This window comes from Bombus affinis, chromosome 4 (genome assembly GCF_024516045.1).
Source record: "Bombus affinis isolate iyBomAffi1 chromosome 4, iyBomAffi1.2, whole genome shotgun sequence".
NCBI classification, from domain to species: domain Eukaryota; kingdom Metazoa; phylum Arthropoda; class Insecta; order Hymenoptera; family Apidae; genus Bombus; species Bombus affinis.
In genome coordinates this window covers 13,393,369-13,416,611 of record NC_066347.1, presented here as the reverse complement: position 1 = coordinate 13,416,611, position 23,243 = coordinate 13,393,369, and the positions used below count along the sequence as shown (strand labels likewise).

General features: G+C 35.0%; 1 protein-coding gene across 12 annotated transcripts in view; it reads right to left on the bottom strand.

Annotated features, from left to right (window-relative positions):
* The window catches only part of LOC126915054 (potassium channel subfamily T member 2), a 202,924-nt gene that overhangs the window by 45,663 nt on the left and 134,018 nt on the right, over nt 1-23,243 (bottom strand). For all 12 annotated transcript variants that reach the window (XM_050719378.1, XM_050719374.1, XM_050719375.1 and 9 more), the window contains 3 exons: nt 4,094-4,173; nt 1,547-1,646; nt 302-500 (listed from right to left, as the gene is read on the bottom strand). In XM_050719378.1, the coding sequence (XP_050575335.1) occupies nt 302-500; nt 1,547-1,646; nt 4,094-4,173 (379 nt within the window). The remainder of the gene's footprint in view (nt 1-301; nt 501-1,546; nt 1,647-4,093; nt 4,174-23,243) is intronic.

The following is a 23,243-nucleotide window of genomic DNA, read 5'->3' as shown; positions in this document are numbered from 1 at the left end:
TGTCTTTATAGTACTAATAACATTTTTTAATGTTTTGTATAATACATAATATATTCATAAGGGATGTCTACGAATATTCCAATACTTTTGTGAGCCAATGTATGTTACATTAGCTATTTTCTTTAAAATATCGAATGGCATTTAAATAAAGTACTAAAATAAGAAAAGTACTATCCAATTAAAAATTCGTACGTCTCTGTGCGACAATGGAGAAACGAGATATTTCAGACGAGCGACCGCATGTCCTATAATCGAGTATTATGCGTGAAATCAAATTTCCCGGGAATGAAAGGATGCGTACCTTGTAACCCAGATAGGCGAGCAGCAATGCTTCCGTAAGTGATACTATTGCCAGGATCACCTGGACGACCCACAATTCCAACGGCCTTCTCACCCATAAAATCGCATCCCAGTTGATGGTCGGATGCTCTTGAAATTCCTCCTCGGTAAGATTCTGGGACGCGAGGAACTCGGTTTTGTTGCCGGGCGTGCAACCGTAACTGAAAGAAAAAAAAAGGGAATTTGCCTTTTTTCTGGGGTTTAAAAGCACTACTGATGAAGAGAAACTCGGGCACAAAGGAAATTTTTTAAAAGCGTACGCGCTATAATTTCACGGAAATTTTCGAAAGTAGATAGTCGACTATGACGACAGGGCAACTGCTTAACGTACACTGCAATGGTATCTGACTAATTGTACTATGGAGTTTGAGAATTTGAAGATTAAATATGACGAAATAATCCGATTATATATCGAAGAGATTAAAGAATAGAGGCAATGTTATAACAACGTTAGTAATCTTATATTTGTCGTAAAGAAAGAACTAAAAAAATAAAGATCATGAAAGAAGTTAGGAATGCAACGTTGGAAGGAGGAGTGAAGAGATATTGGACGCCGAAGGATAGTAATTTCGGTAATACGACAGATAGAAGAGAACGTGGAAGTAAATTGAAGATCCATAAGAAGGTAAGAGGGCTAAAAGTACTTAAACAATATCGAGAATGTTAGAGGCTTGTAATAGGAAAATGGTATATCAACCCGCGAAATCTAATCTCGCTTTCATTTTCGGCTATGATAGCTCGTTTTCCGAAATATCATAATTTCGAATCGCGACTTGAAATGGTTTCCTTCGTCTTCCAGTAGAAATTCTTTCTCATTGTCGCATTGCAGCGAAACATTACCAAGTTAAAACAAAATGAAATGACAGAGAAAATCTTTTCTTTGTTTGCGGTACTGTAGAATTACTTTGATTAACATATTTTTTACTTGATTGGCTGAAGATATATTTGGTAGGAATTTTTTTTCAAGAAAAAGAAAAGAATGTACAATTTTTATATCTTTGCGAGAGATAATTAAGATAGAATTAAAATTGATTATTTTAAAAATACAGAATTCGTCGCATAAAAATAATTAATTGAAGTAATTAATACACTCACAACGATCTTTTTTATATTGTTCCAATTTTAAGAAAGTTTTTAACGATTGAAAATCGCTGACAGACATTAACACAGAGTTAATTAAAATAACAACATCGAGTATAAAGCTCACCATGCTGCGTAAGTTGGATCGTTGTCGGTGATCACTCTGAATATGTATAAGAAGCATGTTAGTAGCTTGAAGAACAAGTTAGCCAATCGTATCCTCAAACCTGAAACACGAATAATTATTATTAATTGTAAATAAATACAACTGGAACTAATAATAAAGTGTGATTTGACTTTATAAAAATTCCCATTTAATATCTTTCTTTAAAAGATATCTTTCTGTAAAATTTTTCTAATTCCATAGTGGTAAAACATTTATTTTAACTTTTAAACGCGCAATTTAGTCGAATCCTTTTATCACGACACGTCAACACGCGATAGGGTAAAGGTACGAGAAAATCGGTAGAATGAATTTGTCACGGATAAAGAATGCCCAGGTGGAAAGGTATCGATATTCACGATCTACAAAGAACCGTTTTTAATCGTCCCCTCGTAGCGTTGTGGAACATGGCAGGGCATCGATCTTTCGTTAGGCATACGAATAGATGCAAACAATCGATACCAAGAGAGATCGAGCAACGATATCGGTGCGACATCCGCTATCTGCTAGTGCCAGCAGCTTCAAAAGATTATGTCTCGCTGCCAGACATCTACACGGTTGTCGGTGTCACGATGGCATGCCATTCCCGAAATTACGTTTCTGGCATGCAACGAGCAACATGTCTCCAAAAAGAATTTCCAGCACCCTGAACTCTTTCACGATCAAAAGCTTGCCGATCTTTTCGAGCGCGTTGATGCAGACAGAATGACCTTTTGCGATCATTCGTCGAGTGTTTATTTTATCGCGGACATAATATAATGTATAGTGGAGTCATAGAATTATTTGCACAGGCGAAAGCTCGACAAAAATTTAGAAATAATAAAGTAAAGAACTTTTCAATCATTTTTATTTAGAAATATGAGATAAGATTCTGTGATAATAAAATTGTAAAAGATATTAAAAAAAAGTTTCAATTTGCATGTACGAGGGAACTCATCGCAGTTATAACGTAAAAAGAATGCTCGTTTTGCTGGGGGAAAGGCGTATTACATTTCATATCTTTTATTAGATTCTCAATTGTACAAATAATTTTGCAACACGCTGCAGATCTGACGTCTTATGAGAATTCGTATCACACGAACTGAAATATTACCATTGAAGAAAAAGGATTAAAGATTTTGTTTTATTTCTTACAATTAGCTTAATCATTGTAGTTAGATCCACGAAAAAAGATATGTCATGTGATGTAGTTCGTTATTAATGGTTGCTTGCAGACAGGGAATTAATCACCCAGTAATGAAAATTTGTGCTTTTATGCTTTCTGTTACATCTTAATAAAGTTAATGGAATGGTAATTTCGAGGAAGTAATTGTATAAGTGGAATTGTCGAACGAGAAAAAATGTCTACTTGATTACGTATTTGAAGTTAAGGAAATAGTAAATTGTAACAGTTTAAACGTAATACACTAACAAATTGCTCGACATTGATATTGTTATTAACGAAGATATTTTCGTAAACCAATTTGATGTTCATGGAGGGCGAGTTAAAAAGGGTAAGCTCAAAATATGGTACCTTGAACCAGTATATGAATGGATTACATATATGTATTATTTTTTCTCTGAGAACTGGGAACAAACAAATCAAATATTCATACCTGATCCTGAAAATCTTTTTGAGATTTATCACGTTGAAATTCAATAAAATCATACTTCTATTCAAATTTTCGAAATTTCAATGTTTAAAAAGAAAATTTTTGTTAATTGACACGTAACGATTGTGATGATTAATTTGATTACATTCTGCCCAATGAATGAAGAGACTAGCACATTTCTATTAATGAAATATTCCACAAAAATATTTCATACGACGAGCAATGGAAGAAAAGACAAGCTAAAGCTAAACTATTTTTAGACTATTCTGATAAAAGCACATTCGTGATCGATCAGTTTTAGATGCTTCGCATTGTGTTACAAGTAAAACGAAAAACGTAACACGATTTACGGGATGACATTGGCACAATAGGTATATTCGTATGTACCGCTATCGCATGAAACTCTGGCGTTAGACCGAAAGGTCTATTTAAAACTGCGACAGTGAACTCTGCCTGCGAATGACGGTATAAGCTATTACATGGCATTTCATACGAAACGTATCAATTTTCATCTGAATAGAGAACACGAATTTACAAATAGGCTAAATCAATATAAAATATATTTCATCTATTTCATCCACAGGTCTATTTATGCGTTTAACTATTTTGATTTCTACTTGTGCAATTGCTTGAAAATATCGGTGAGGTGTTTGATAAATTTTTCAATTCAAATGTTTTAGTCCTTTACATTTTGAGGATTCTTTATAATTCTTTTCCGATTCTTTTACAGCCGATTAATGATACTGCTACCTTTTTGCGATTAAACTTTTTGAAATCAAACTTTATATTTCGAAAAGAACAAGGTTACAAATATTTCCGAAATATCTACGAATTTATAATTTATTCATATACGTAGTTTAAAGGATCGATTTATCGGTTATTGACTTCGATATATAAAAACTATACTCGGTATACTTACTCGAACGTTGATTTTTGATGAAGTACAGCTGAAGTCGTTCCTTGAACGTGTTTTCGTTCACGTAATATTCAACACGAACTCTGTAAAGAAGAAGAAATTAAAATTACCACTCGATGTTTCATAGGTTAAGTGATTCTAATTACTGAAAACAAATCAAGTATTATGTACAGTATCGAGATTAACGAATTTCTAATTTTATGCGTTTGATGTCATAAGCTCGAAATTGTTAATGTCATTTTTATTTAATGTCATCATCGCACATCTCAAAGCTTGATATCCTAACGCCTTAAAGGCAGGACAATAACGAACGTCTTGACCCAGGTCAATCTATAGCAAAGAGCTTATCGAATAGTATTCTTTCGTAAGTAAAAAAGTATTAGCTGTACCAAATTATAGCAAGCTCCCTTCAACTCCTAATATTCTCATAAATCGTATAACACTAAACAATTCCTCCGAGAGTGGTAAACTTTTCCAATCCAACTTATTCAGCTAATCACGAGTTGAAATATCGTTGAATGCAGCGTGGAACAATCGCAGTTCGGTGGATTTCTATGGAACGCATTCGCGTCGAAAGTTCTCACGAGGCAGCGTGCTGGTTGTTCTCATTATTAAGCAACAGCACTCCTATTATCGTTTGTTAAATCAAAATCACTCTACCAGACAAATGGTTCGCATTACTATTGCAACCGCGACCGTCTAATAGCCTAATCATTTCCACCGAGGGACGTAACTCCTATTGGTAGTTATTTTTCAGTCAGTTGAACGATGCATCGCGATTTCACAACGTCGCGTGTCATCACTGGATCAACATCGACGACAACGACCATTCGCACGAAACATTCAGGCTCTTGAATCGATCGTCGATCAAGGGATGTTCACGCGGAAACCTTTGTGCCTTGGAGAGTCATGCTGCAAGAGCGTGGTTGCACTTTCGAGTGTGATCAAGCGAACGATGGCGTGAAAAGAATTTCATGTGGCAGGGTTAACGGTTTTTTGCTGCTTTTCGAGAGCTCTTCATTTGAAAAAACAGGAAGTTTTAGTTTTGAGGAACTTTAATACTTTGAGAGTCTTTTGCGACGTTTGTTTGGCTGGGGTGAATATGTAATTATCGTTGGAATATGTTTTGTGGTATCTCCGGTTTAGATATTCTTCTCATTTCGGTTGTGTTATTTGAATTATTAATTTCTAACGAGATTATGGTTTCTTAGAGATTATCTTATGGATCTCTTAAAGATAAACGCCATGAAGAAAACATCGTAATTTCAGAAAACGAATACGAATGTAACACGTGTAACAGGAACAATGAATAGATATAACATATACCACAGTATAGACGTTAATAACATGGTAAAGGAATATATATTCCACCAATGCTCATAATGTATTTAAGCTCTTACTGAAAGCACTTTTGAGATTTTTACTAGGTTAGAGTTAAATTCCTTTGTCTTGAGTAATTTTGGAGTAGCGCGCGTGATAATGAATAATTTGTAACAATGTGTAATGAAAAAACAAAATATGACGTGATATATGAAATGGAGATATGGATGAAAATTATAATTTTATGTGATCATGATATTTAATTACCATTGTAACAACAGCCGGGTGAATGTTTACGTAATTTAAATACACATTTGTTTCATCTAATAAGTATCATAAGTCTATCATAAATTTATACATTTTTATATCTTTAAATTTCTCATAAATCTATAAACATCAATAGTGTACAACAAACGTAGGAATCGTAATTATTTTGCAATCGAAATCCCAACGCTGATTGATTTGACAGAACAATTTTCGCCATATAGCTTAAGCTGTATTGGTTATCGTATGTTTCACTCGCTTACAAACCTATAACTGACATTTTGGAGGGTCTCGGAGGAGGTTCCATTTCCTTGAAAGCGTCCTCGAGGATTTGTCAACTAGCACGACGTTGTCGAGGACATATTTATTATAGCACCGTTGAAACTTCGCGAAATTAAAATTCTCGATGATATCAATTTTCATATCAATTACAATTTTTCGTATCATACACTTTTTAATATCTCGTATATATTCAATTATTTAAAATACAAAAGTATCGTGAAAGTTGACCACCCAGATGGAACTATCTTCTACACCAGATTCAGCTTTGATATATGCTTCAGTCGATTCAATTTCGTTCAATCTCGAAGCGATCCACAGATTTCAGCTATACGTACGGTGTCAAAATTTGAATAATTCATTAGACACCTACGTCAAAATAGCCTCACTCTCGGCCAAACTCATCATTTACAGCATTATGCAAATTGCACCAGTTACAGGTTTAATCTCGTACATTCAGCACTTCATTTCGATGCATTTAAACATCTACCTTGGCAACTTTTGTATTCTCGATAGTTACGCTCATTTCAATGTCAGAATCTTTCTACTTTTTTTTTTTTTTTTTTTTATCGTTTTACGAGACTATCAGAAAGATAGGCGAACTCATCGACTCCACCTTCTATAAATTTTTCAGCTTCATTAGCTGAATAGGTGATTAGTGTCTAACTTCTCGAAATAAACAACTCAGTTACTTCCATTTCATAAGTTTATTCGTTGCAGCCGATATAAATCGCAAGCTTTCAGGTAAGTTTTAAGAAATATTTGTAACTAACATTTTTCTGCTTTTCAATTTATGGAGTTAATCAATATCGCTACTGAACCCGTATATTACGAGCGATAGCGATACGGGCATACTTCGTGTTTCATTCTAACTTTAACAGGATACTTGGTCCCACTTATGGCAAGAAGATTAAGTATTAACAGCAATGAAACGTTTTTCTCGAAGTATTATAACTTTGAACGTATAAGTACGAATTTACTGATCAAATTGCACCAGGGGTCTCCTGCACGATCGAATTAATTTACAAACGCCTTATTTAAGAAATTTACGTACTTATAAGTAGCACGAATAGACTAATATCGCTAACTTATTGTGCTAGTGCTATAATGTATATATAATTTAACTTGAAAAAACTGCTTATGTTAGTCTGATCCCCACGTGAAAAATTACAGAAAAAGTTCCTGACAAGATCTATTGGTTGAGGTATGGGTGTGACCAACCATGTGAAATATGCCAGAGAAAACGTGTGTGAGCACGCGCGAAATCGGAAACGGAAAGCTTGCGCGCCGTTGCACGCTTTCGTTCGCGAACGTGCACTACCTTTGTGCCGAAACTTTCAGTTAGATTGCACCGCGTGATGCATCGGGCATCGGATATCCTCAGGCGAACGAATCCGGATTAGTCAGTCATGAGTGATATCATAGCGAACTGAAGGCGGCTTAAAGGCGCGTACTCAAAACACCATTCGCAAGATGTTCGCAAACTTTTTACGACGATTTTGCGATCTTTTTTCAAATTCTGCTTATATTAAATTCACGAGTAGTATATTTTATTATATGTCAGCGACAACCTATTTTTAAATACTATCGAGCTCAGTTAGTTTGGTGTTATTTAGTTTTGGAATAGTTTGACAGGTAATTATTAGACTGCGCAAAGCAAAAGAGAGTTATGAACGCTTAAACGATTTGCCTATACACAATATTTCCTACCATTGTATCAAAAGTTCTAACACATATTCTGCATTGTGTAAAAGTCCACCTATTAAATTTTCGTTTTTACGAATGAATATGATATCATTTCGAATCTGTTACACTAGCTTGATTCGTGTTTAATTTAAGAATTATTAGTAATTTGCTCGAAAATATCGACTAATATATTATTTCTATCAGCTTCTGGCCGAAAGAACTTCCGTTCCAAAAATTTATATTTCACGAACACATTCGCGAATAGTAGATATGGAAGAGGATGACAAACAGAAGAACTATTCGTGAATATCAATGATTGTGCGTTATAATTTGTTCGTAGCCATAGCGATCAATTTTATCGTTTATTTTTTTAGCCATCCATACACATTTTCTATCGTGCCGTTCGCTTGACTTATCGTTCGGGCAACGACAACTTTTTTTCTTGCTGTTCGCGGGACGGATAAGGAGCTTGACAGAACGATGAAGATAACGTTTGGACGGTGACGGCGTGAAAGTGTGAATAAATCGTTCGTTAGGTATATCGGCTATTTCTTTGTTTTTTGCTTGAATATGAATAACGAGGATGGTGGCTTGATAAATTTTTGATGGCGATCGATGCCGAGAGGGCTGACCGTTTACGTGGAAGTATATGAGTTATTTGTTTTTGAGGCGAATGTTGTAGCTTTATATTATAATGCTTTCGTTTAAAGTGGACATTAGCAGCTACTTTGTTAACCATACCACCGTTCGTATGAACGTCCTGTTCATATTAGAAATGGGAGAATAATTTGTAGAGATTTATCGTTTCCTGTACTGTTCAGGGCAAAAGTTTTCTTACATATCTATTATACATTTTTCAATTAAAATATTATTATAGGCATAATATTATATTATTGACTGGACACGTATCCAAATATGTTTAGGACACGGTTAAAATCATCGTACAACGTTGTCTGAGCGTAAAATTAATAAAGTGCTCGAGTAGCTCAAATATTATTACAACAATATTATTACAAACAGATAATTAAATATATCATTGTAACCGGTACGAAAAGAGTTCTTAAATAGCATACAGTGAGAGACGAAGGTACTGTGCGAATACTTTTGTCTTCGCTGTGTCGATATATATACATATACAGGATGGTTGGTAACTAGTGGTACAAACGGAAAGGGGGTGATTCTACGCGAAAAAAGAAGTCGAAAATATAGAATAAAAATTTTTCGTTCGAGGCTTTGTTTTCGAGAAAATCGACTTTGAATTTAGGCTCGGTACGCGTGCACTTTATCACGTCTCGTTATAGCGGATCTCACTGTAGATCGTTGTCTCGATGGATATTATCACAGTTTAAGTTTGCTTTTGCCGTAACGGAAAATTAGGAATACACAATGAAATAATATGAAGTAATCATAAAGTTTATTATTACAAAAATTGCTGAAAATGTTGCCCATTCTGCCGAACACATACTTCTGCTCTTCTAATTAAATTTCTATGAACACTTTCTAAGTCGATTTTCTCGAAAACAAAGCCTCAAACGAAAAATTTTTATTCTATATTTTCAACTTCTTTTTTCGCGTAGAATCACCCCCTTTTCGCTTGTACCACCAGTTACCGACCACCCTGTATATGTGTGTATTTTATTTAAATAGATGATGTAAAAATAACAGCGAAAAAAGCGATTAAAGCTGTGTCATATTTTTTTCTAAACGCTCTATCCACCTCATAAATTATTTAGTTAGTTAACTTATAAATAGCGAGAATCTGATATTAAACGAGTGCATACCTTGCTCCGTCTCACTTTTTAGTGATGGGAGAACCAACCACTTTGAATGGATAAACCGTAAACTAATCATCCAAATGCAGCATTCCAGTAGCTCAAAGTCCATTTGTCGATATTTAATTAAAATGTGGTTAGAGAATTTAGAGCGTTGACATTTCCAGTATAATTGGAGTCCCCAAATTGATTCGCAACCAATAGGACTAATCTGCATGCGCGAGTGATTTCTAAAATTCCGATGCAATCGTCAACGAATCAGTCCCTTTGATCTTAAGCTGAAATATTCAGACTTGCGAACCTCATTTCTCCACCTTTTAGTTCGCAGACTTTTACATTCACTTTTTATTTCGCATTTCCAGTTATGTATCGTCCTTGACAATGTTATCCAATGGCGAAAATTGATCAATTAGAATTTATTAAAAAAGTTATATTATCTTCTATTGGTTTTACTTTTAATGAATTAAGATAATAATATTGCATTTTTGAAAGAATTGTCTTAAAAAAAAAAAAGATACATAATTTTTAATTTGAAATGAAATACTGTACAAGGTGGCTTCCTTACAAATTATTACTTCTACGTGTCGAAAATTAGCTACGTGTTGCGATATTTTATATGCAATAACAAGCTGTGCAAATGAAACTTCAAAGAACTTTTTTTAATTCTTTATGTACAAGCATTAAGAAATAAAACTTATACAGTTTCTAAAATGTGGCAGGAGAAATCGGATATTAGCACGTGGCACACAGTCCTAGCAATCAAAGGAAAGGGGAAACTTCTTCGTTTTAACGAAATTAATGACTACGCTCCCGTTTCGGTCCTCGCTAAAAGGTCAATTCACAGTAACGAGTTCCGGGAACTTTTTCTTGTAATTTTACGTACTATCTATGTCTCACTGCGTTCAGTAAGATGGGGCATTTCGTCGCAAATATTTAGCTACCTTCGAACAAATTATTAGACCTTTTAATAATCGTTCAATCCGTGTACATAAAAAATATTAATATTACATCAGCACAGGTGAACATAAAATATACAAAGTCCGAATTGAAGGTAGAAAACTCGTTATTCTGCTTTGCAACTTTGTGTTATAAACGTAGGTACATACTTTTCTAGACATTTTTATTGCTCACTACTGGTAAGTTTATTGTTATGCAACAAAACTAGAAAAGTATGTAGCTACGCTTATAACACAAAGTTGCAAAACGGAATAACGAGTTTTCAACCTTCAATTCGGGCTTTGTATATTTTATGTTCACCTGTGATGATGTCATATTATGTCATACGTTTAAAACGTCAATAATTTTTACTTTTTATCAGAGAAAAATCTTCCTAAACAAAAGATATATCGCTGGAAGAAGACAATAATCATTTCTACCCATCAGCAGCAACACCGAAACATTGTCTAATGAGATAACGTTTATATATGTCTACGTATCGTCTACTTTCCCTTCGGTCAGCTCGACGGCTGACCACGTAATGGATTTTCCACTTCAGGAAGGAAATACTCGTCCAGCTACGGAATTGTACCTCGTTACTTGAACCCGAAACGCCACTCGGAGCAATCTATATAAATTGAGGGGAACATTCTCGTCCCCGGTCCATTCTCTTCGTCTTCCTGCTTCCGATCTCCGCGTTTGTCACAGCTTGTTTGTCTCTATTCCCTTCAACCAACGCTATACTCGAGCCGATCGTCGCGTCGCAAAATTTCGAGGCGAGAAACATGTCTTTTTCGAAATCCAGAAAGAAAGTTCGAGTATTGGCTGGGAGAACGAATTTCTTAAAGTATATTGATGAAATTAACGATGAAATTAACTCTTAAAGTAAATAACCAAAGAAATCGTGTTTGCGCGTACATTTTTTTAATATTTTGAAGATCAACGAATCAAGTAAAAAAAGAAAAGTAAAAAAAGATATTGCTTTCGATGATTACAAATAACGTGAAAGTGGAGTTAACATGAGAAGAAAACTCAAGAAACAAACAAGGGGTGAAAAATCCCTTGAAGAAATTCAAACACACTCAAAGGGCTGAAATTACTCCTCGATCTTCAGAATTAAATTGCTCTAACGACCGTGTACATTCTCTAAGCTGAATTAGAATCAGCTTAAGGTGTTGACTTTAGAGTTCACGTTTGTTTACTGTTTGTTTGCTGTTTTCGCGGGTAGCTCGGTTACATTGTGCTATGTACGAAGCCTTTTTGATCAGGCAAATTCCATAAGTCATCCTTATCTCCAAATACTGAGAAACCCATTCGAAATATAACCAAACCGAAGTAAAATTGTATACGACAGCTACGATAAGAACGAATTGTTGAAATATTTCATGAGAGGTAAAAATTAATCCGCAAACATGATTATTCGAACTAATTCGAAGAGATTACAAGAAACTTTATTTCTTCTGCAGATCTTCGTTGCGCCCTTAATTCTTCATTTAACTTCACCAATTAATAAACGAAACCGTTTAAGACTTCCAACTCCGCTAATGAAATTACCACGCGATGTTCGAAACACAATGACGATCCCACTGTTCGCCTGTTCAACACTATTCACATTTATTCGACCGCAGAAATTTCTAGAAACTCATTTTCATTAGTCTTTGAATTCTCTGCTGACAGTAATTTCACGGTTTATATGACGTTTATTGCTCATTACCGGGCACGAGGATACTTAGTCCGACTCCACTTTCAAAAAGACACAACAATGAGCTTTTCGTATTACTATGTAACGTAGTATTACGTAGCGGAATTTATCAACGATATATTATGTTTTGCGGGTTTATAAGTACCATACGATTCAGTTTCTATTAGAATATTAAAATAGATTTTATTATAATACATATGATAGAACTTGACATTCGCCACTTTACTTGGATTCCATCTTTTTTTTTTTTTTCAAATGAAGAGTTTCTTACAGTATTTTTAATGGTTAAATAATACTTGGAAGAAATGGAATATTTCATCGAAATATAGGGATTAAATATAGAATATGAATAAGACATGCAGTGCATTGAAAATCAGCTATCGTTTTTGGCTGCGAACTTGAATTTCCGCGTATTTATTCAAAATCAAAAGCTGTCACTAACAAACGCGTCGGCGAATCATAAACTTTGATGTTAAAGCAAATAAATTTCTGCGTTTCGACAGGTGAATTCGACAAAACAATTAACCGTTTAGTTGGTTTGACTATTGTCACTATAGCAACGGAAACGTATCATTTTGAAAGCTTCAATTAAAAATGTTTTTGCTTTAAAAACAAATAAAATACCACACAGTAAAATTCTATAAAAAAATACATTTTCTATTCTATTCTTAGAACTAATTTAATACGTTAACGAAACTCCAGGTTATTACGAATGTAATTAACGAAACAGAAGTTCTCCATTTGCGTGGGAGACATTTTCACAGACAAACAAAGAACGCAAACTTTCAAAAAATATACGCTTCAAATTTCAAAAGTACTTTTACCTAGAAAGCTATTTTTAGATCTTCATTTTCTCGTTGAAGATGTATTTCCGGTGACTGTAAGTACAGGCAGAAGCGTAAAACTATCGGTCTTTTGACAATTTCCTGAACTTGCATGCAGCCCGTTTATTCCCGCCCTCGACAATCGCTCAACTCCTCTCTTAAACTCTCATTTTGCCCAAGTCTAGAATCTTTCGATCAAACGTTATTTCATTCTATTAGCTCTTACAATCAAACCAAGGAATTACGTAAATTCTCAATCACACGAGTTATCCATACCTTTAACCTTTAACCGTTACTCTGAGGCTCTAAAATACTACAAAGGTTATAAACATTGTTACAATTTTATTCCAAAGAACGCGTATCGCAAAGTCTCGCTAATCTTCAACTAAGTTAAATCTTATAATTATAAGTTGACATTAAAATTTGATTTCACCGTATCAATTAAGAGTTAACAATGTAATTCTCACAGGCGTCTACAGGTGTTACCTATCGCGCACTCTGTAACATAATTAAATTTATAATTCATAGATCTCAGTACGTTTCATTTTCATTCGTTTTAATACATTAATTCGTAATACGAATAAAAAGCACATTTTATTTTACCAGAATTTTAAATTCCGTTGTTTCCTACCAATATGGATAAAAATTAATAAAACTTCCCAACTCATTTCACTCGCAAAACTCAATCACATCTTTCCCTTGTCTTGCTTTACCTGCGCCAAGAGGAGTAGCTTTTAACCTAAATTTGTTATTCTAAACGACACGTTGCATAATAATCTCCGACCGAAAAGACGTTGCTCCCGTAACGGACGGATTCTCGATAAACTGAAAAGCGCGGCTCGCTGTTCCGCAGTGCTTTTACGTAGCCTGTAACGGTAAGGGCGAAGAACGGTCTAAGAGAAAGAGAGAGATAGAAAGGTTTCGTGCAACATCGTGGTAATAACCCGGCTTTCCCTGGTTGCACGTAAGATTCGCCAGGTATTAACGGCCCGTAAAGTCGTCGCGCTAACGGTTGCTAATACCCCCGAGGTAAAGGAACGCTGTACATCGGGGCACGTCACGCAAACTACCGCATAAGCCGCGCTACCGTCGCGTCGGATAGATGGGACGTCACGACTCGTAAGCTGCCGCTCGATGTTCCGTCTTTCCTCGAAAGCATCGCTTGCGATCCTTACGTACAAGTATCCGATCCCATCGTCCATAAGTATTTGGAGGTTCTCAAATTATCGTCAATATACAGGGTGTTCGGTAACTGGTGGCATAATAATTTGTCGTAAAAAGGAATAAATGGAAAATGTAGAATAAAGTTTCTGTATTTGAAGCTTTGTTTTGAAGGAAAAAATATCTTGAAAATTTACTCGGTACACGTGTATTAACGCCAAATTTGGACATGTCGAAATTCCGATACTCCCATGTGAAAAATAAAATACGTCTCATGTGATTTCAGATGAAATTCTTTAATCTAATTCTGGCCTTTGATCTGATCTCTGGCAACCGGTCATTGGATATCGTATAAGTACAATGGTTAATATTAATTAGCGTATATAAAAGAGAAATAATCGAAGGTGGATGAAAATTTCAGCTGCCTTCAGGTACCTTAGTCACGTGACTCGAAGTGGGTCCGTTCGTCGTTGAAATTTTAAAACCACAATCGCGCTTATCTGCAAATAGAAAGAGTCGCGTGATTAATAAAGTTTTCTCGATTTTCCTGAAAGCTATCAATTCCATGTTCTTCCGTGCTATCGGTGAGTAGGCCGTGCTCTCTCCACCCTGGCTGATCACGAAATCGACGAAATCAATCGCAGGCCATCGTATTAACAAACTCCATTCAATTCCCCGGAATATCGATCGGCGTTGCGTCCTACCGTTCAACGTTTCTTGCCGATATCTCGAATCAGCAGGGTGCAGTCGATGGACGATACGTCATACGCGTCCCGCGGCGATATTTACGAGCCACCTGACGATCGTAAATGCTTTTATGTATCGACAGGAAATTCGAATGAGCGTGGTTCCGCGGTACACGCCGACTGAGCATCCTATCCCATATCGTGGCGCTGCATGAATTATGCAACCTGCGAACCGTATGCTCGTAGCTTGTTTAGCCGTCGATCGCTTCTACCTGCAGTAACATCGATCGCCTGGGAATGACCCACTATGCGACAACTTTCCGTTCACCGTGTACCGTTTCGATTGAGTAACGACGTTACCCTCGTGTACTCTGCTGACCATCGCTGCGAGCAACGCTCCAAGGATGCGAGCAACCTCGAGAAACTACATTCGAGGATCGGCCAGCAATTTTACTGCTGTTGTTCCACGTGGTTGTAGTAATTTGGGGATTTGATTTGTGGTCTGGAATCGGTGCTGTGTTTGGATAGGGCAATTGAATTCTGCGTGGTTGCGAGCAAAGCTAAGAATAACGTTCGTGGACAATGGAAACGTAAGGGTTGGATGACTTGTTCGTGTCGAGAACAGGAAGTTTAACTCTTTGATATTAAAAGAATTTTTAGGATTTGATCAACCAGAAACGTTAACGTATTCTTACGGCCAAAGTTTGTGAAAGGAATGTCTCCTTTTGTAAAGAAAAAAGATGATAAATGTTTCCAAATTTGTTTAAACAGCAACATTTCTTTCTGTTTCACGTTTCATCGATAAAAGTGACGTAAAAAGGTTTTACATTATCATAGTACGATGATATCACGTATTTTCTAGAACATTGCAGTTGTGCAATTCTGTACAAAGGCTTAAACGCTTACGATATTCACAGATCGCAATGTAATTATTTCACGCGAAGCCTCTTCAGTTATGGCACCAATTGATGCGCCAGACCAATCATGTGTTAATATAGAATCATGAAAGAGGCAGATGACCTCGATGTGTGAGGAGAGCACGTAAAACGATAAGTTATTTAAAGCGGACAAAAATAAATTAAAAATTAGTATTTTTATATATGAGAATTTTAACTTAAACATTTTCTATTACGTTGGTAGCAGTAAACTATTTAGGTGACCAATATGGAAAAGAAGATTATAGAAATATGGATGACAGAATAAGCGAAAAAAAGACTAAGTGTAAGTCATAGGTTACCATATAATCGTTTTTTATTTAATTAATTAAATTGTTCTATGATGGACTGATTGAATATTTATTTGCTCACTTGTGTTACTGTATTTGCCAGTGAAGTCTTGGAGTGACCTAAAAATGAAATTGATTAAAATGAAATAGCAATAAAAATGAAAATACTTTTGTTATTATTTCAGCTTTAACTTGGTTTGCAGGTAAATAACTGTGAACGTGTTAAAATGTCTGACAATATTTTATGGAGTCTATTCGTCTTTAGCAGTCCATAAAAATTCATTTTATTATTTTTCATGAAAATTATTTACTTGGTTCATAAAAATGTAAATTAAATCTTCGGTATAAACAATGCAACAGGTGGTTTACTAGAATTTGATACGCGTACAAGATCATATTCAAATGTCAAACTTGTTAGTTTCACATTTGTGCACGAAATTGTACAAAATATTTTTAATAAAAAACATAACTTCAAAAGTCAGCATTCGCGTTAACGTAACATTTTATTTGCAAATTTTTTCTCTTGCTTTACATTATTTGCATTCTGATAATTAACATTACGTCTATTGAACGGAATCCTAAAGATATGCTCAATTTTCACCACTCTTTCTTACACATTTCTACAATCTTATAAATCTTAAAGTATGACGATAAATCTGTTACTTGGTCCTTATTGGGTTAAGGTCTAAAAATAAGTCGAAACAAAATTTTTATTACGTAGGAAAGTCGTATTAGTTTACGGTACAATCCATCGTGCCATTTTTAGATTAAGAACAGTCGAATTATTAACAGACCGTCCATCCTATTGTCAATTAAACGATGTTTCATCTTTTGGGAATTTGCCGAGGACTTGCAATTACTAAGTTTCTAGCTATGTTGCTCCCTTCGACGTTATCCCCCCGGCAATGTATCGATTTGCTCTCGCCTACGCAAATATTTAGCAATGACGATATTAATTCGTCACATTCTATTCCCGTCTCGTCTTCCATCCGCTGAGGAGGTAAAGAGGAGAAGTCAAAATATTCGCTGCCACCTTTATAGAAATACATGTTATTCGATTTGTTTCTAAATATCTGGAAGAAACTTTGTGATAAAAGAAAGTTACGCGTATAGTTCAGACGTCAAAGGGTTGAAGCGGTCAAACAGTAAAAGTCGAAATATTCTACAAACGATATGTCAAACGATTAAATCGACAGAAATTAATTTACCGTATATCCAACGATGGAAAATCTTTCTGCAAACATTGTTCGGTGAAATGAAATCAACGAACGTGAAAACAAAATCGGGGAAAAGGTACACTTTCAGATATCCGTGAAAATATTTTTCCACCGCGCGATTCTGAACAAATAGAGCTGAATGAACATGACTGTTAATCGGCGGAAATCAACGTTCGCACACGACGAATGTACAGGACGCAAGATTCAGTTATGCAATTAAACGATCGGTACACAAAGAGACGTTTTATCCAGATATAAAATATCGTGTTTCGACATCCACACGTTTCTCATGATTAAATTATATCGCGCGCTGAATTTACACGTTTCAGTGTCGTGTCCGCCGGATAAACGATCACATGATTCGCTGGCAGAAACAGCATGCAGCCGACCGTTGAATTGCATTCATCAAACTTTTGTACGCGTGAAAACTTTGCAAACAGGCAAATTGTAACGTGTGAACGATCCAGATTAGGAACTAAATCTAAGAGAAAATACTATTAGTGTTTGTGAACATGTGAACAATACTATTGTGAAGTTTGTGAAATGTCGCGGTATTTATCTCAACAGAATAAAATAGATCCTACGTAATTCGACAAAATACTATAAAACAAAAAACGTTGTGCGTTTATTATTTCCTCATAAAACGAAAGAAACTTTTCGGACAACCTAATATAAACAAAGAACTTCGAAGATGCGAAGATAACGTAAGAGAATTTAGTGACAGATATCAATGGAAGTCCGATAAAACTATTATTCGCGTAGCTCAACGAGGAAGATTTATCATTTAACGATGTCTCAATAGTTTCGTTTCAAACCTTTAAATATATATAATATTACTTAATCGTTTTTTAAAAATTGTATCCTAACAGTATACGAAAATGATGTATCGTAAATGTAATTATATTGTATTTGAAATTATAATTTGCTCGATAACGTATAAAGCATAATGCTTTGCGGAATAATCTCTTCGTAGAAATTTAAATTGCTTAATGAAAGAAGAAAGGATAGTTGCTTATCCTCGATGCATCGAGTAGATTCAAAAATATCGATCGTTTAACGAGTTAAAAGACGCGAGACCACGGAATTTTGAATAATATATGAATACGTACGAATAATATATGTGTATAAGTTGAAAATGTGGATGACTCACATATGGCATATGTATAAAATGAAAGACATAATATCAGGGGTTGCAATGATAATCTGATAGCAGCGCGAGTATCGTACGATCTTTTATCGTATCTTTTCATATCTATATAATATAATATTTAATTTAATAAATACAGTTTTCTATTAAAATTTGCCGCTTTCTGCTTATAATGATCGAAGGATTAACAAGCATCAAAATCGACAAATATATTTCTAATGATTGAAAAGTAAAGGGCGGAAGAAATGAAAATGCGACACGATCGACCGTAACGACTCACGCGATTAATTTTTCAGTGGTGCGATTATTCTTATCTGCGAATGTGCATTCATCGTCTGTCTCGTATAGGTTAATTATATACGTGTGTCTTGGCGTTCTATAAATAGAAACTAGTAACATGTCGATACAGATAAATAAAACTTCGCAACCTTGCACTGCATTGACTGAATTATAGTTTCACAGCGAACTTCGTTCGCTTTCCTCGACGCATTTCTCTCTATTCTTAGTCTCTTTATTGCATTTCGATGAGAAATGGATAGTTTACGCAGCCGTTTGTTACGATCACGTACGAATATAATTTATGTGCCGATCGAACACATATGTGGACGTAGAAGGGATTAGACACGGCATGAATTATTGGAAATGCATAAATGATACAAACGAACATATCGCAGAATGGATTAATATTAAATTGATCGTGTGTATAGTATTTTAATAAAAGATATCGCAGGTTTTACTTCGCTTGGCAGTTCGCGATTTGTATATGCATAAATTTATCGAATACGTAAATTCAAATTTCTTATTTGTGAGCTAATCGATTACTTAATATAACCATAGAATTAAATTGGTGGGTTATTTGAGGATTTTATCGTAGCAAGTTTCGTGCACAATTGTTAATTAAAATCAACAGAACTGAAATAACGTGACAAGATAAAGGCGTATAAATTCGATGGACCAATTTCATTAAGGAGATTATTTCCCTCCCACGAAACTCTGGCCCAGTATTTAAATGTCAAGGGTTTACGATATTGCAACACGCGGAAAAATAGTTTTCCGTCAATTCGCTTCTTTCGATTAAAATATTTCGCGATGTTAATGTTCGATAATAATATTAAAACGTCGTTATAAAATGTACGAAGGGTAAAAATGTATAGCGGGTAAAAACCGTGGTAAACGATATAAGAAGATATCTCATATGAATACGTTGTTTCTATGAAAGAAATTAATTAGCAAGACGTCACACCGCCACAAGTTAATATAGATTGTACAACTTTTGATTTAAGTTTTAATCCAAGTTAATAATTTAAGCGAAATACGCGACTTTTGTTTTATATTACGCTAAGACTTAAATTTTAACTTAAGATCATTTGGTCTTATCGGGAAATTTATGTGTAGGGTGGATATAGAAGTAATACCTTGTGCAAATCCAGTTGAACGTAAGCTGCGACGAAGAAAACTGTGAAAAATCTTGGTTGTTCAACAAAATATTGTCGCGCGAACCATGAAATTAACAGAAATATGAACCGACTTTTTACGGCTGTAACTTTTATGGATATATACTTATCAAAGAATTATAATGTTTATAGGTTTTATGTTAGATTCTTTCGTAACGATTACCTGAAGTTTCTTTTAAAAGAATGGATATCTAACAGTACTAGATACAAAAAGAAGTTTCAAAGGAAGAATCGAAAATTAGCTATGCCGTATCACGTATGCATAGTTACAAACCAGACAACGATAAATATTTTACAGAAGGAAAGCACTAGAAAAAGGCCTACTTTGCTGAGTAATGCAATGTATCGATCTAACAATAAGACAGCTACCATTTGTAATGATTTTTTTTTTTTACGTCAACTGGCATCGCCCATTGTAATCATTATCCAGAGAGTTGCAGTATTAAATAGATATCAAACATCTAATAGCAGATGTACTCCGCAATTGACCATTTAATTGGCCCTTTAAAGTGCTAGTTAAGCTCAATTTACAACACACGATGTTAATTCCGGCAATCAAACAAAAATTTCTACTTTTGACACAATAATCGATCTTCCAAGTTTTCTGATGTCTTCGTCCACTTTTTCAACCATCTATTGCCCATCATGTCATTAAATGTAGAGCCTACATTGGATCTAGAGTTCGAAGTAGACCTAGTTAGAAGTAGGTTCTATTTTTCATCGTTTGATTTCCCTCTCCAATGTTTTTATTGCGCAACTAAATAAAAGGAATGAACATACGAACGAATAAGATAACGCAAAGCACGTAGAAATAATATACGACATAACGACGAGAATGCTGATGTTTATCCTATCGGACGAAACATTATTGTCAACTTATTAATATTATTAATTGATAAATTATCGTAAAACAGACGTTCCAAGTAATATTATAAATGGGTTACAGACGTTTATGGAAATTTGTATTTTTATAAATACAATCGAAGAAATGGAACCTACCCGGAACTATCGCAAAAGGGAGTCGAGATTGAAAGAAGATTGGGAAGCATTGCCTTGAAAGGATCGTGAAGTTGGCTCCAATCTTGATTTACGCGATAAAGTTTCCAATACGCATAACGTTCACACGATCGGAATTACAGGCAATTTTTCTTCGATAATTTCTTCGTTGACGTGTTTTCCCGTTATTCCTCCCCTTTCAACGTTTCTTTTGTCGCATTGCTTCGTCGAACGTATGTACAATCGGGTCGTGTCGCATTCCCTTGCAGACCCAATTACGGAAATAGCAGCCCGTTATCTTCATCGTGTTATCTGCGCGACTATTGCACGGAGAGAGAACTAAAAAAGGGGAAAAACGTCGTCAGTTGGTATCATGCGTGTTCGCAGATTGCGTGTGCCGGCGTGGTCGACCGTCGTTTCACCCTGTCGTGTGCAAATAAAATAGTAGGCTGGAGGATGGCCGCAAGTGGGTGTCGTAAGCGTTACACGATAATGGTAATGCTTCGTTGTTATTAAGATGAGACGTTCTCTACGCCATTGCAACAACTATCGCGAAATACTGTTCGTCTATATATACCTTCAATGAAATACACCAAGCGATCGAGTGGGTAGCATTATGGGACTGATATGACCAGTTAACGACAATTTATGGAGGTCAATATTGAAGTTTCGTTTTCAATCATTTTCAATATCTTTCTATGGACATTGAGAGAATGATTCACGAATGTATTTGTACGCGCAGGTACTATAGAAAATTTGTACGTGTATCGTAGAAAACTTTGAAATTTCTTGATTCCACTAGTACGATCTGAAGCTAATTTAAACGTATAAAAATGTAGCAAGACATTTACTGCTGACATATGCTTGCTGAAAAATGAACAAAACCCGAATCTAATTGCTTTATGAACGTTTTTATCAATGAACGTAATTTCGATCTTTTTTCTTTTTTATATTTAGAATCGCTTTCTGGCACTGACGTTGTGTATCCCAGTTTTTATACAACATTTTATCAATTCATACGTCTTTTCTAAACTTGTCGGGCAAAAATGATCGATATGGAAACTGCAGTACGGTGACATTCCATAGAAATGCATAACTTGAATGATCGAAGCTTCGCGCATTTCACACCTTCAAAATGTATGCACCGCGAAAACATCTAAGCGACCGTAAAACATTTTTACTCCTTTGATCGATCATATGCTAGCGTTATACTTACTTCCCTACATAGGGAATAGCATATGTAACATTGAAAAAGTTTCCTGACCATCGACTGTGTAACCGTGACGGTTGGGAAATGTGGATTTTTAGATTACGCGTGCTTCAAAGCAACCCAGTGGTTGTGCACAAAGGTAAAGATATTTCTAACAAATACGATCAAAAACGAAAAATAAAACACGATTCTTGTTTATGTTTGTTGCTTTCTGGGAAAGCGAAGGAATAATCTGTCTATGAATCAAGATATACTATATCTTTTATAATTTCTTTTTAAATCATTTTTTCGAATTAATAAAAATCTGACTATTAGAAAAAAATTTTGTTTGCGCATTTGTTACAAGCCTCTCGATTGTGATAATAATTTGTTTACTGCAAGATAATCTTTTTCGCGGAGATTCAAATCGTCTTAATAAAAGAGAAAAATTACAATTCTGCTTTGACGAATAAAAAAGGTTTTCAAAATATACAGTTAGATATCGAAACTTAAAATTGTCGAAGTTTAAGACAAGGAAACAGAAATTTGATAAAAATTTGGCATGCCTTGATAAATGAAAATTTATCAAGAAATCAAGAAACAAGAAAATATAACGCGTAACTTGAGAATATCAAATCTACGTGATACGCACGAATACAAATAAACCTGTGATACAGTTTGTCAGACGCTCTTGGGGTCTATTGCCGCGTTATGCAATAAACTGGGGTCTGTCTCGAGACAGATTTTCTAGGTCCGTGTCCTACGATATTAAACTCATCACGAATGTTTATCGACCTGCATAGAAGTTTCTTAAAAATATGTACCCTGCAAAATTGCAATTCTGAGGAAAATATGAGAGCTGTGTCTCAGCCAAGTTAAATATCGCTGCAATGATTTAACATAGTAGTTTAATAATTTTAAAATTACTATATGAACCAATTTCGAACATCGATTTTGAAACATTGAATTTATGGCAAGTAGAATGTCAAATGGTATAAAATTATTATACAAGTGTAGATTAACGAAAATGTATGTTGTAAAATAAAAAATATGTGTTAAATCATTGCTGCGATATTTTTTATTTTACATCATACATTTTCGTTAATCTACACTCATATAATAATTTTATGCCATTTCAAATTCTGCCTGCCATAAACTCAATGTTTCAAAATCGATGTTCAAAATTGGTTCATATAGTAATTTTAGAATTATATCTAATTGAAGTTTCATAATAACGCATTTATGCAGCGATATTTTCTAAAGCATAATTCTCGACGATACAATGATATTCTCTA